A 14,846-nucleotide genomic window follows, 5' to 3' on the forward strand; every position below is an offset into this window, starting at 1 on the left:
ATGATGTTCTCTTTACCTATAAAGCCCAGAAGCCCTCTTTCCTCGGTCTGTAAACTTCATCTCAAATGTTATTTCCTCTGTGAGACTTTTTCATATCATTTCACATAGACAAAGCAATTTAAAAAAAGTTCTAACCATAGAGTTTATCCCAACAAATTGTGGGAATCTCTTCTCTAAGTACACTTTGAGCTTCTTAAGGGTGAGTTTTGTTATTTATTCAGCCTTTTATTCCCATGGTGACCAGCATAATGCACAATATACAGTAAGTGTTCAGTAAATGTTTATTGAAATGAAATTAAATCTGTCCTTAGTGGTAATTTGGATTTAGGCTATTCAGAACCTATAGGAAAGAAACGTACTTGTCATTCACAAAAGAATACATCAGCAAGCGCTCCTCTATAAACTTCTTCCATTCTGGCTTTTCGACTTGAAGGTCTCGGTAGTTATCATTGGATACAATGATGCCATCAGAATCAAAAGCCAGTTTGACTATGAACCGGTCATCATAGCAAACAACTCTCCTGCCCTGGACCCTTCGGGATGGTGTAAAGACAAGAATCTTTTCCTTCTCCAGTTTACGTAGGATATCTTGATCTGTTGAAATATGGATTATATGTCACAGAATAGAAATCATCTTTGGAAATTAAAAGCATTATTCCCATATTAAAACATATAAAAGTTGATACTAGCTTAATATATTATTTGCTCTTAGAGAGAATGCAGCTACTATTCCTGGCTATGGCACCATTTTGGACTGTGATTTTAGCCAAGTTGCTTTCCCCTTTCCACTCCAGTTTTCTTTCTGATAAAACAAAGGAGATAGATTAAATGACATATAAATTTTTTAAAACTAGCATGAACAGTAAGAAATAATAGTGATATCCTAACATTTTTGAGGCTTATTTTGCCCTTTGGCTGCAGCGCCAGGTTTTGGTTGATGAAGAAACCAGGGAAGTATGATGAGGATGTGTCTGCCAGGAGGAGAATAATATATCTTTCTTAGGGACTAACATTTTTGCCTTCTGCCTGAAGGAAAGCCACGACTAAGGAAAAATATTAAGTGGTAGCATATGAGTACTGACCCCCTTTCCTTTTAGCCTCTTTATTAATGAAGAAAGAAGTTTGAGTAGGGCCAGGATCCACTCTCAGAGAAGGCAATGGCAACCCACTCCAGTACTCTTGCCTGGAAAGTCCCATGGACGGAGGAGCCTGGTGGGCGGCAGCCCATGGGGTCGTTGAGAGTCGGACACGACTGAGCGACTTCAGTTTCACTTTTCACTTTCATGCATTGGAGAAGGAAATGGCAACCCACTCCAGTGTTCTTGCCTGGAGAATCCCAGGGACGGCGGAGCCTGGTGGGCTGCCGTCTATGGGGTCGCACAGAGTCGGACATGACTGAAGTGACTTAGCAGCAGCTTAGCAGCAGGATCCACTGTCAGACTGAGGCTGGAAGCCTGTTCAGCAGTTGGCAGACAACCCCATGACACTGAACCTTCTCATTTTGTATATAAGGCAAGACGTGATACTCAGAGAATTGGGGTATTGATGTTCTCAAATGCTGTTAAGAGCTAGCTTTGGTGGCTCAGAGGTTAAAGCGTCTGCCTGGAATGCGGGAGACCCGGGGTTCCATCCCTGGGTCAGGAAGATCCACTGGAGAAGGAAATGGCAACCCACTCTAGTACTCTTGCCTGGAGAATCCCGTGGAGGGAGGAGCCTGGTAGGCTACAGTCCATGGGGTCGCAAAGAGTCAGACACAACTGAACGAAATCACGTTCACTTTCACTTTCATAAATGAATGTAGTGATCCTCCTGCCAATAGGGCCACATCATAACTTTTGTGAACTTTAGGCACTTTTGCCTTCATGGGTCTTTTCTTCCACAAAGAAATGTTAGGTTTATACTTTACAACTATGTTGGTATAAACACAAATAATCCAGTCAGGTACATTATTATATATTTATTGGTATATTCAATTTTCCCCTCTGATGTTAAAAAGCTAACAAAATTAAACCACTTACATGGGATCCTAAAAGTATATATTATGAACCCTAGGCACTCGGTCTATTGTGCTTCATGGATAAATTAGCTTTGAATGCCATGGTACTTTTCTCTTTTTCTATTCTAACCCCTAATTTGCAAATCCCACAGAAACTTATCTGCTACAGGATGAGATCCATTGTCTATGGTGGTTTCTTTAGTATTTTGGAAAACTCAGTCATATTCATAACCAAATTCGTCCCCCTTTTTGTCTGAAGCTTATGGTCAAATAGAAACAAACACTCTTTTTTTCAACTGTGTGCTTTATTTTTTGCTTGAAATTGAAGTCTCTATTTAACTGCTCTGTGCCACAGCACAACAGATTATTTGGATCAGGAAAAATCTGCTTTAAAATACACTTAATAAAAAAACATTTTAAGTGTACTTAATAGATTTAGAAAAGTACTTATCTAATTTAGGAGCATTGGGCTCTCCCCAAACTATCTTGCCAGCTTTGCTTCTGGATGAGAAGAAATGTCTTAATTGAATTAGTACCTGTAATTGGTGCATCAGGGCGGGATTGCTCCTTTCTCCATGCAGGCACAAATACAGTAATATCTTTATGGCCTTTATCTAGGAACCAATCCACAGCAAGTTGTATTCCTCTGCAGGAAAACTCTTCTTTATTCCCATGGCTTCAGGAAGATAGGGAATGAGAGTAGAGAGGATTGATAACAAGTAACAAAGAAATACTACAAATAGGCTTTTTCTTAGTGTTAAGACATTGACAACAGATATATTACTTTTTGAGGATGCCAAAAATGTATTTTTTAAGAGAACAAATAAAGTTATTTTAAAAATTCCATTATTACAAATACTGCCATTATCATTACACATTCATTCAAGGCCACAAATAGTTAATAACAACTCTCAAAGCAGCCCTAGTGGTTATTTCCTATCATTATTTCCCTTTTCTCTCAACTCTTTCTGTTTCTATTACCATCTCCTTTTTCTAAGATTCTGATATTTATCATCTGAAAAAAGAAGTGTCACCAGAGGTTTGGATAAAGTTTATAGAGAATTAGTTGGAAATGAATTTTAAGTACATCTAGTAAGCTTAAAAAATAACACTGATAGCAAAAAAGATACACTGAAATGCTGACTGAAAATAGTTATCACAATTAATTAAATACGATTTGCCAATAAAAATTACAGTCTTGAAAATTTTAAGATGTGGAAAATGCTCACAATATAATGCTAAAAGAGAAAAGAAAGGATTTGGACTACATATAATGTAATCCAAATTTTATAGAAGAAAGCCTATGTACAGTATCTTTTTTTTGGCAAAGTAATGTCTCTGCTTTTTATTTTTTTAATATAAATTTATTTATTTTAATTGGAGGTTACTTTACAGTATTGTATTGACCCAGTATCTTCTTCATTTGGGTTCATGATGCACATTTTCATTTAATGATTGTTCAAAGACATTAAATGGAAAACTCCAGACATAAGCAATTCATAAGTTTTAAATTATGCACCATTCTGAGTAGAGTTATGAAATCTGGTGCCATCCCATTCCATCCTGCCTGAGGTGAATCATCTCTTTGTCCAGCATACCCCACCCATAAATCACTTAGTAGTCTATCTTGTTATCAGGTTGACTGTTTCAGTATCACAGGGCTTGAGTTCAAGTAACTCATTTTATTTAATAATGGTTCTAAAGCACAAAAATAGTGGTGCTGGCAATTTGGATATGCTGAAAAGACAGTAAAGTGAAAAGGTGAAAGTTCTTAATTAAAGAAAGAAAAAAAGCTCATATGCTGAGGTTGCTAAGATCTACTGTAAGAATGAATCTTCTCTTCACGAAATTGTGAAGAAAGAAAAAGATGCTGTAAAGAACAATATTGCATAGGAACCTGGAATGTTAGGTCCATGAATCAAGGTAAACTGGAAGTAGTCAAACAGGAGAAGGCAAGAGTGAACATTTTAGGAATCAATGAACTAAAATAGATTGGAATTGGTGAATTTAATTCAGATGGCCACTATATCTACTACTGTGGGCAAGAATCCTTTAGTAGGAATGGAGTAACCCTCATACACAACAAGAGTCCAAAATACAGTACTTGGATACAATCTCAAAAATGACAGAATGATCTTGGTTCATTTTGAAGGCAAGCCATTCAACATCACAGAAATCCAAGTCTATGTCCCAATCACTAATGCCAAGAAAAATGAAGTTGAAAGGTTATATGAAGACCTACAAAATCTTCTAGAACTAACACCAAAAAAGATGTCCGTTTCATCATAGGGGACTTGAATGCAAAAGTAGGAAGTCAAGAGATACCTGAGTAACAGGAAAGTTTGGCCTTGGAGTACAAAATGAAGCAGGGCAAAGGTGAACAGAATTTTGCCAAGAGATCACACTGGTTATAGCAAACAGCCTCTTCCAACAACACAAGAGATAACTCTACACGTGGACACCAAATGGTCAATGCTGAAATCAGATTGATTATATTATTTGAAGCCAGAGATGGAGAAGCTCTATACAGTCATCAAAACCAGGAGCTGATAGTGGCTCAGATCATGAATTCTTTATTATAAAATTCAGACTTAAATTGAAGAAAAGAGAGAAAACCAGTAGGCCATTCAGGTATGACCTAAATCAAATCCCTTACAATTATACAGTGAAAGTGACAAATAGGTTTAAGGGATTAGATCTGATAGAATGCCAGAAGAACTATGGACAGAGTTGTACAACATTGTACAGGAGGCAGTGACCAAAACCATCCCCAAGAAAAAGAAATGTGGAAAGGCAAAATGGTTGTCTGAGGAGGCCTTACAAATAACTGAGAAAAGACAAGAAACGAAAGGCAAAGGAGAAAAGGAAAGATATATCCATCTGAATGCAGAGTTACAAAGAATAGAAAGAAGAGATAAGAAAGTCTTCCTAAGTGGTCAATGCAAATAAATAGAGGAAAACAACAAGATGGAAAAGACTGGAGATCTCCTCAAGAAAATTAGAAATACCAAGGGAACATTTCTTGAGAAAATGGGCACAATAAAACACAGCAACAGTATGTACCTAACAGAAGCAGAAGATATTAAGAAAAAGTGGCAAGAATACACACAAGAACTATATAAAAAAGGTCTTAATGACCTGGATGACCATGATGGAATGGTCAGTCACCTACAGCCATACATCCTGGAGTGTGAAGTCAAGTAGGCCTTAGGAAGCATTACTATGAACAAATTAGTGGAAGTGATGGAATTCCAACTGAGTTATTTCAAATCCTAAAAGATGATGCTATTAAAGTGCTGCACTCAGTATGTCAGCAAATGTGGAAAACTCAGCAGTGGCCACAGGACTGTAAAAGGTCAGCTTTCATTCCAGTCTCAAAGAAGGGCAATGCCTAAGAATGTTCAAACTATTATGCAATTGCACTCATTTCACATGCTAGCAAGATAATGCTCAAAACCCTTCAAGCTAGGCTTCAATAGTACATGTACTGAGAACTTCCAGATAAGCAAGCTGCAATTAGAAAAGGCAGAGGAACCAGAGATCAAATTGCAAATATCTGTTGGATCATTGAAAAAGCATGAGAATTGGACTGGTTCAAAATTGGGAAAGGAGTACATCAAGGCTGTATATTTTCACACTCCTTATTTAACTTACATGCAGAGTACATCATGAAAATTTCCTGGCTTGATAAAGTTCAAGCTGGAATCAAGATTTCCGGGAGAAATATCAGTAACCTCAGATATGCAGATGATACCACCCTAATGGCAGAAAGTGCAGAGGAACTAAAAAGCCTATTGATGAAGGTGAAAGAAGAGAGTGAAAAAGCTAGCTTAAAACTCAACATTCAAGAAACTAAGATCATGGTATCCAGTCCCATCACTAGCATGGCAAATTGATGGGGGAAAATGGCAACAGTGACAAACGATTTTCTTGGTCTCCAAAATTACTGTGGGTAAGGACTGCAGCCATAAAATTAAAAGATGCTTGCTCCTTGGAAGAAAAGCAATGACAAATCTAGACAGTGTATTGAAAAGCAGAGACATCTCTTTGCCAAAAAAGCTCCTATGGTGAAAGCTATGGTTTTTCCATTGATCATGTATGAGATAGAGAGGTGGACCATAAAGAAGCTTGAGCACCAAAGAATTGATGCTTTCAAACTGTGGTGCTGGAGAAGACTCTTGAGAGTCCCTTGGGCAGCATTGAGATTAAACCAGTCAATTCTAAAGGAAATTAACCTTGAATATTCACTGGAAGGACTGATGCTGAAGCTGAAGCTCGAATACTTTGACCACCTGATGCTAAGAGTTGACTCATTGGACAAAACTCTGATGCTGGGAAAGATTCAAGGCAGGAGGAGGAGGAGACAACAGAAGATTAGATAGTTAGATGGCATCATCAATTCAATGAATATGAGTTTGATCAAACTCTAAGAGATAGTGAAGGGTAGGGAAGCCTGAAGTGCTGCAGTCCATTGGGTCATAAAGAGTTGCACACGACTGAGGGACTGAGCAACAAAAATGACAACAACAAAAACAAGAAATTGCTTGAAGCTATAATCAGAACTAAAAAAGGCTGCTAGCACTGACTCTGCCTCTCCCTCTGCTCTTCCCATATATCCTCTTCTGTTTGAACTGCCTGGATCAGACAGTTTTTCTCTTCCAACTCTTCTCCCTCCTGCTGCTTTCCTTTTCCCAGAAAAGGAAGATCAAAAAATCAGAAATGATTATGGCTCCCTTAAGGAGAAATCTATTACAGGGAGAAATGAATTGTTCTTGTTGCTTTCCTATACATCCAGGATGCAAACAGAACTTAGAGCCTTGGCTAAGAAATTTCCCAGTCCAACTCAGAATGCATTGGGATTTGCTGAAAATTTTGAATTAACCATCTGAACTTACGATCCCAGGTTTTCAGATCCATATCAACTAATACAGCTGTTAGTTTCTGAAAGCAAAGCAAGGAAATGTATAGAGAAAGCAGGATGGAAATTACCCTCAATGGAATTTTGGTTACATAGTCCAGAGGCTTGTACTGAATGAATTAACTTAGAAATTACTCAAACCTATCCCAGAGCTTTCTCCAAAAATCATAAAGTGGACAAAGGTTCAACAATGCTAGTGAAGACTGAATGAATCAATCCAGACTATTATGGGAGATTGGGAAAGAAACTTTTAAGCAATATTTGGACTTGACACCTGAATCATTCTCTAACTACCAAAATGATCCTTTGCTTAACTCTGCCTTTCAAGAGGAGAAGGCAATGGCACCCCACTCCAGTACTCTTGCCTGGAAAATCCCATGGCGGAGGAGCCTGGTAGGCTGCAGTCCATGGGGTCGCTAAGAGTCAGACACGACTGAGTGACTTCACTTTCACTTTTCACTTTCATCCGTTGGAGAAGGAAATGGCAACCCACTCCAGTGTTCTTGCCTAGAGAATCCCAGGGACGAGGGAGCCTGGTGGGCTGCTGTCTATGGGGTAGCACAGAGTCGGACACGACTGAAGTGACTTAGCAGCAGCAGCAGCCTTTCAAGAAGGCTTAAGTGAGAATTTGTCTACTCTAGTCAAAAAGACAGTCCAGGTTGGTCTGAGTTACACACAAAACACCCTTGTTACATTGGCTAACCAACTTTTCAAAACCATTAAAAGGAAAGAAAAGGAGATATCTATGAAAATTATGAATCTTCATTTGCACCAAGTTAAGTGCATAATGCCAGTTTAAGGTTAACCAGCCCCCAACCAGTTTAATTCCCAAACAGTAGAGAAAGTTTCAAGAAAAAGAAATCTCTTTAGAATTCTTGCCCAAAGGGAATAACTCCTACTAAGATAAATTGATTTTCCCTCCCTATGCCTCTAGACCAGAGCTCTCTGGACAAGTTATCTAGACCATCTCTACTTCCTAAAATTGAGTGGGGGAAAAGAGAATGAAACCTTTAAAAATTTTTTTATTCCAATTTGTATTTACAATTAGTGAGTTTTATGTTATGATATCTGATTCATGACTACGTTTAAAAAATGAAGCTAGATCTCACATTGTGTCTGTCTGGATATGTGTATGTCTCAGCATGTGTCTTTGTCTTTGGCTAATATTGCTGAGGTTAATTTGTGAATGAGCTCTAATCTAATTGGCCTAAAGAAAAGTGAAGTGAAGTCGCTCAGTTGTGTCCAACTCTTTGCGACCCCATGGACTGTAGCCTATCAGGCTCCTCCATCCATGGGATTTTCCAGGCAAGAGTGCTAGAGTGGATTGTCATTTCCTTCTCCAGGGGATCTTCCCGACCCAGGGATTGAACCCAGGTCTCCTGCATTGCAGGCAGACACTTTACCATCTGAGCCACGAGGGAAGCCCTTACCTCCAGTGAATTTTCTTTTTTAAAGAAAAGTAAGTGCTTACAAATCAAACAGTTCTAAATACAAGAGAAATTAACCTAAATGTATCTCAGGTTCACATGAACTGGGAAATATTCAGTATTAAATACTTGGTATTAATATTTGTTTGTTCATCTAATTAATGTAGACATGTCTGAGTCATTAATATTAAACATAGCATTTTCATTGTGTCTAGGTTTAATATAAGTTATATCTCTTACAAGTTTGTCAGCAAGGAAATAAACTTGAGTGAGGAAACTTTTAAGGAAAGAAAATGTACATGAGATAGGAGCTTTTAGATAAATTCTATTAAGAATAAAAATACTTTAGGAATATATGTCTAAAATAGTCTTTCCAGATTTGGGTAACTTTAATTTCTAGGTTTGTGCTAAACTAAGTGATGGAGGTTTATTGAATAGCTAGGTCATTTCTAAATAAAATAAGATTCTAAAATATTAATTACTGAACACTAACTTCCTCTTACAGAGAAACTAAAGAGATTTTGGACTATTAATGAATAATGTTTGGTGTCACCTTGAGATATTCTCTATAAGAAAGTAGAAGTTTTTAGAAATTATCATTGGTATTTACATTCACTAATCTACTGAATGCTAATACAAAGGACAGTTCATGGTTGCTTAAGAAAAGTAGGATGTGTGTTTTCAGTAAAGACGTGAGGAATTAAATTGCATTTTGTTAAGGGAAAAGGCATTAGAGGGCAGACACACAAAGAATAATCACAGAAAACTAGTCAATGTAATCACACAGACCACAGCCTCGTCTAACTCAATGAAATTAAGCCATGGCATGTGGGGGCCACCCAAGACGGGTGGGTCATGGTGGAGAGGTCTGACAGAATGCGGTCCACTGGAGAAGGGAATGGCAAACCACTTCAGTATTCTTGCCTTGAGAACCCCCATGAGCAGTATGAAAAGGCAAAATGATAGGATACTGAAAGAGGAACTCCCCAGGTCAGCAGGTGCCCAATATGCTACTGGAGATCAGTGGAGAAATAACTCCAGAAAGAATGAAGGGATGGAGCCAAAGCAAAAACAACACCCAGTTGTGGATGTGACTGGTGATAAAAGCAAGGTCCGATGCTGTAAAGAGCAATATTGTATATGAACCTGGAATGTTAGGTCCATGAATCAAGGCAAATTGGAAGTAGTCAAACAGGAGATGGCAAGAGTGAATGTTGACATTCTAGGAATCAGCGAACTAAAATGGACTGGAATGGGTGAATTTAACTCAGATGACCATTATATCTACTACTGCGTGCAGGAATCCCTTAGAAGAAATGGAGTAGCCATCATGGTCAACAAAAGAGTCTGAAATGCAGTACTTGGATGCAGTCTCAAAAACGACAAAATGATCTCTGTTCGTTTCCAAGGCAAACCATTCAATATCACAGTAATCCAAGTCTATGCCCCAACCAGTAATGCTGAAGAAGCTGAAGGTGAACGGTTCTATGAAGACCTACAAGACCTTTTAGAACTAACACCCAAAAAAGATGTCCTTTTCATTATAGGGGACTGGAATGCAAAAGTAGGAAGTCAAGAAACACCTGGGGTAACAGGCAAATTTGGCCTTGGAATGTGGAATGAAGCAGGGTAAAGGCAAATAGAGTTTTGCCAAAAGAACGCACTGGTCATAGCAAACACCCTTTTCCAACAACACAAGAGAAGACTCTACACATGGACATCACCAGATGGTCAACACCGAAATCAGATTGATTATATACTTTGCAGCCAAAGATGGAGAAGCTCTATGCAGTCAGCAAAAACAAGACCAGGAGCTGACTGTGGCACAGATCATGAACTCCTTATTGCCAAATTCAGACTTAAATTGAAGAAAGTAGGGAAAACCACTAGACCATTCAGGAATGACCTAAATCAAATTCCTTATGATTATACAGCAGAAGTGAGAAATAGATTTAAGGGACTAGATCTGATGGATAGAGTGCCTGATGAACTATGGACGGAGGTTCGCGACATTGTACAGGAGAGAGGGATCAAGACCATCCCCAAGAAAAAGAAATGCAAAAAAGAAAAATGACTGTCTGAGGAGGCCTTACAAATAGCTGTGAAGAGAAGAGAAGTGAAAAGCAAAGGAGAAAAGGAAAGGTATAAGCATCTAAATGCAGAGTTCCAAAGAATAGCAAGGAGAGATTAGAAAGTCTTCCTCAGTGATCAATGCAAAGAAATAGAGGAAAACAATAGAATGGGAAAGACTAGAGATCTCTTCAAGAAAATTAGAGATACCAAGGGAACATTTCATGCAAAGATGGGCTCAATAAAGGACAGAAATGGTATGGACCTAACAGAAGCAGAAGATATTAAGAAGAGGTGGCAAGAATACACAGAAGAACTGTACAAAAATGATCTTCACAACCAACATAATCACGATGGTGTGATCACTCACCTAGAGCCAGACATCCTGGAATGTGAAGTCAAGTGGGGCTTAGAAAGCATCACTATGAACAAAGCTAGTAGAGGTGATGGAATTCCAGTTGAGCTATTTCAAATCCTGAAAGATGATGCTGTGAGAGTGCTGCATTCAATATGCCAGCAAATTTGGAAAACTCAGCAGTGGCCACAGGACTGGAAAAGGTCAGTTTTCATTCCAATCCCAAAGAAAAGCAATGTCAAAGACTGCCCAAACTACTGCACAATTGTCCTCATCTCACACACTAGTAAAGTAATGCTCAAAATTCTCCAAGCCAGGCTTCAGCAGTACGTGAACCGTGAACTTTGAGATGTCCAAGGTGGTTTTAGAAAAGGCAGAGGAACCAGAGATCAAATTGCCAACATCCACTGGATCATCAAAAAAGCAAGAGAGTTCCAGAAAAAACATCTATTCCTGCTTTATTGACTATGCCAAAGCCTTTGACTGTGTGGATCACAATAAACTGTGGAAAATTCTTAAAGAGGTGGGAATACCAGACCACCTGACCTGCCTCTTGAGAAACCTGTATGCAGGTCAGGAAGCAGCAGTTAGAACTGGACATGGAAAAACAGACTGGCTCCAAATAGGAAAAGGAGTATATCAAGGCTGTATATCATCACCCTGCTTATTGAACTTCTATGCAGAGTACATCATGGGAAACACTGGGCTGGAAGAAGCACAAGCTGGAATCAAGATTGCCGGGAGAAATATCAATAACTTCAGATATGTAGATGACACCACCCTTATAGCAGAAAGTGTAGAGGAACTAAAAAGCCTCTTGATGAAAGTGAAAGAGGAGAGTGAAAAAGTTGGCTTAAAGCTCAACATTCAGAAAACTAAGATCATGTCATCCGGTCCCATCACTTCATGGGAAATAGATGGGGAAACAGTGGAAACAGTGTCAGACTTCTTTTTGGGGGCTCCAAAATCACTGTAGATTGTGATTTCAGCCACGAAATTAAAAGACACTTACTCCTTGGAAGGAAAGTTATTACCAACCGAGACAGCATATTCAAAAGCAGAGACATTACTTTGCCAACAAAGGTCCATCTAGTCAAGGCTATGATTTTTACAGTGGTCACGTATGGATGTAAGAGTTGGACTGTGAAGAAAGCTGAGCGCCAAAGAATTGATGCTTTTGAACTGTGGTGTTGGAGAAGGCTCTTGAGAGTCCTTTGGCCTGCAAGGAGATCCAATCAGTCCATTCTAAAGGAAATCAGTCCTGGGTGTTCTTTGGAAGGACTGATGCTAAAGGTGAAACTCCTATACTTTGGCCACCTCATGGGAAGAGTTGACTCATTGGAAAAGACCCTGATGCTGGGAGGGATTGGGAGCAGGAGGAGAAGGGGAAGACAGGATATGAGATGGCTGGATGGCATCACAGATTCTATGGACGTGAGTTTGAGTGAACTCCGGGAGTTGGTGATGGACAGGGAGGCCTGGCGTGCTGCAGTTCATGGGGTTGCAAAGAGTCGGACACGACTGAGCAACAGAACTGAACTGAAGGGAAAAGGAAGTAGGTCTGACTTACAGGTGATATTTCTGAATGGGAAATAAAATTATGAATACAGAAAGTGTAACAAGGTTTGTGGAAAGTGGACCATTAGAAAAGAGTTTTGTGCATGGTCAAGACTTACTCAGTTTAAAATCAATTTAATTAAGTAAATGAATTTAAAAGTAAGTTTCTGTAAAACTTGAATTTGGCTAAGAGGACAAGCTTTCTTCAGATATTGAACTGCATTTGATAAAAGATTTTTAACTTTTTTTACCTCATAAATGATCTGTTCTGTATTTGCCTTTCAAATCTTTTATTGCTACTTTCGCTAAGTGAATAACTATTGTTTCATAGTGACCTATGATCCTATTTGAGTATTTTGAACCCTTTTGATATTTATTGAGAAAGCTTCCTAAATAAAATTCTAATGAAGCAATTTTGACCTCTAGCTAACTTCAGGATGCTAACTTTGACCTCTAGCTAACTTTGGGGTCCCTGAAACATCCCAATGAGAGATATTCAGCTAATTGCTGCTGCTGCTGCTAAGTCGCTTCCGTCGTGTCCGACTCTGTGCGATCCCATAGATGGCAGCTCACCAGGCTCTCCCTTCCCTGGGATTCTCCAGGCAAGAACACTGGAGTGGGTTGCCGTTTCCTTCTCCAATGCATGAAAGTGAAAAGTGAAAGTGAAGTTGCTCAGTCGTGTTCGACTCTTCACGACCCCATGGACTACAGCCTACCAGGCTCCTCCTTAGGTCCATTGGATATGTTGGATTACATGGGACAGATTGTCAGATGAGTAATAAATCTCCTCAGGTTATGTTGTGTGGTAAATATTACTAATATAGATATCCTAGAAATTATATTTAGTTTCTAAAATTCTGATATGTCCTGGGAAAATTTTATCAGCCATAATTCTAGATACTATCTTAAAGTGTTGTCACAGCAGTAACCAAATATCTTTGTTAATGCATTGTAATAAGATTTTAAACATTTCTTCTTAAGTCTTTTGTCATTATTGACAGTTATGTTTTTATTTTGCTGCTTTTGCAAAAATGTTTCCTCTTCAAGATTTATAAAAAAGACTTTTGGATTTCTGACTTTCAGACCATAATTCTGGACTGGGAAAGAAGGTAAAAGATTCTATTGGGAAGCCTGATTGCTTCTTAAAAGATTAAAAAAAGGACTCAGTTAATGGATGAATATGCTTATAACTTTTATGGTTTCTAGCTGAAAAATTACTGATTTGAATCCGTCTTTTCCAAGTGTAAGGAATCCCTTCCCCTCTAGTTATGATTTAGAGTAATTTAGTGAAATTATACTTTTTTAAGCAAAATTAAAACATTCACCTTTTCTATTAGATCCCTCCAGAGATTGGAAACTCTTAGGTTTCCAGTAGCTTTATCAGATAAGCCAGGAAGGCTGTCTCAAACAGGTACAGAAATCTCAAAGAATTTTGGAGAAATTGAGAAGGGAGAAATTGACCTAGATCTGTTAGGCAAAATCTGTGATGTGCCTTTGGTGTGAGTTTCCTAACCCTGAGATGTTTTTTAAAAGTTCAGTTTGAGACTCTTTATAAAAGTTTCAGCAAAACAAAAAAGTCTATGATCAATTATATTTATATAAGTCATTAAGCCAAATTTATTGAAACCAGACTTATTTTTAAAACAAACTAGTTTAGTTTGGTTATATTTGGTAAAAATGAGGATAATTTTAGGGAGAAAAAGATGTTTCAATGAATGTTAAATGCATTTGTTAATGAAGGGCTGTATCTACTAACACTCACTTCCTGGATAGTTCTTTGCTTTTATGCTACATAAATGTAAAATTTAATTGTATTGTTAAAGGATACTCAAAGCTTTTTTTTTCTGAAGCTTAGCTCAGTAATCTTTGGATGAAGATCAGATGCCCCATGATCTGAAACAAGGAAATTGTGTATTATATACTAGAAAAGACATAATTTAAAGGGCTGTCTCCAACCTGGATGGAAGGACATTCTTATCAAGTACTCTAACTAGCTCAAAAGCTCAGGGAAATTGAAGGGAAATTGACTCTTGGATTAATTTCCAATTTCAAAGGCCCCTACACTGAGAGGACTGCTGATTTCAAACTCACTTTACAATGACACTCAAATAGAGGAGGAGCTACACTCACACCAGGACAAGAAGAAGATGACATCAGAAGTAGACAGCGTGCCAAAGATGCTGGACCTGGGTTGTATGATCATTTATAACATTTTCTTGACTTCTTGGACTTTTGCATATAAATCAAATGTTTTCTATCATGGACACAATCTTATGCTAATTTTAAAATATCAGTCCAGTTGTTGGATTTGTTGCCAATTATCTATGTCTAATACTTCTAAATTTTCTTAATGTATTTCTCCACTCCAAGGCTCTAATTGGATGACCCTTAGGAAGTTTATTTTAGAAGAAGGAGAATTCAGTCCTGTTCTGCCTACTCATGATACTGCTAGATGGACCTGGTCAATTAATAATACCTGCTCTGACCCTGGCCATAGATTTAAATTTTCTTTTAAGGTCACTC

The 14,846-nt window shown here is 38.3% G+C and overlaps 1 protein-coding gene across 3 annotated transcripts in view; it reads right to left on the bottom strand.

Annotated features, from left to right (window-relative positions):
* ZC3H12B (zinc finger CCCH-type containing 12B) overlaps nucleotides 1-14,846 on the bottom strand; it is a 605,593-nt gene that overhangs the window by 7,582 nt on the left and 583,165 nt on the right. For all 3 annotated transcript variants that reach the window (XM_070784196.1, XM_070784198.1, XM_070784197.1), the window contains 2 exons: nucleotides 2,533-2,672; nucleotides 360-594 (listed from right to left, as the gene is read on the bottom strand). In XM_070784196.1, the coding sequence (XP_070640297.1) occupies nucleotides 360-594; nucleotides 2,533-2,672 (375 nt within the window). The remainder of the gene's footprint in view (nucleotides 1-359; nucleotides 595-2,532; nucleotides 2,673-14,846) is intronic.

Source organism: Bos indicus, chromosome X, assembly GCF_029378745.1.
Source record: "Bos indicus isolate NIAB-ARS_2022 breed Sahiwal x Tharparkar chromosome X, NIAB-ARS_B.indTharparkar_mat_pri_1.0, whole genome shotgun sequence".
NCBI classification, from domain to species: domain Eukaryota; kingdom Metazoa; phylum Chordata; class Mammalia; order Artiodactyla; family Bovidae; genus Bos; species Bos indicus.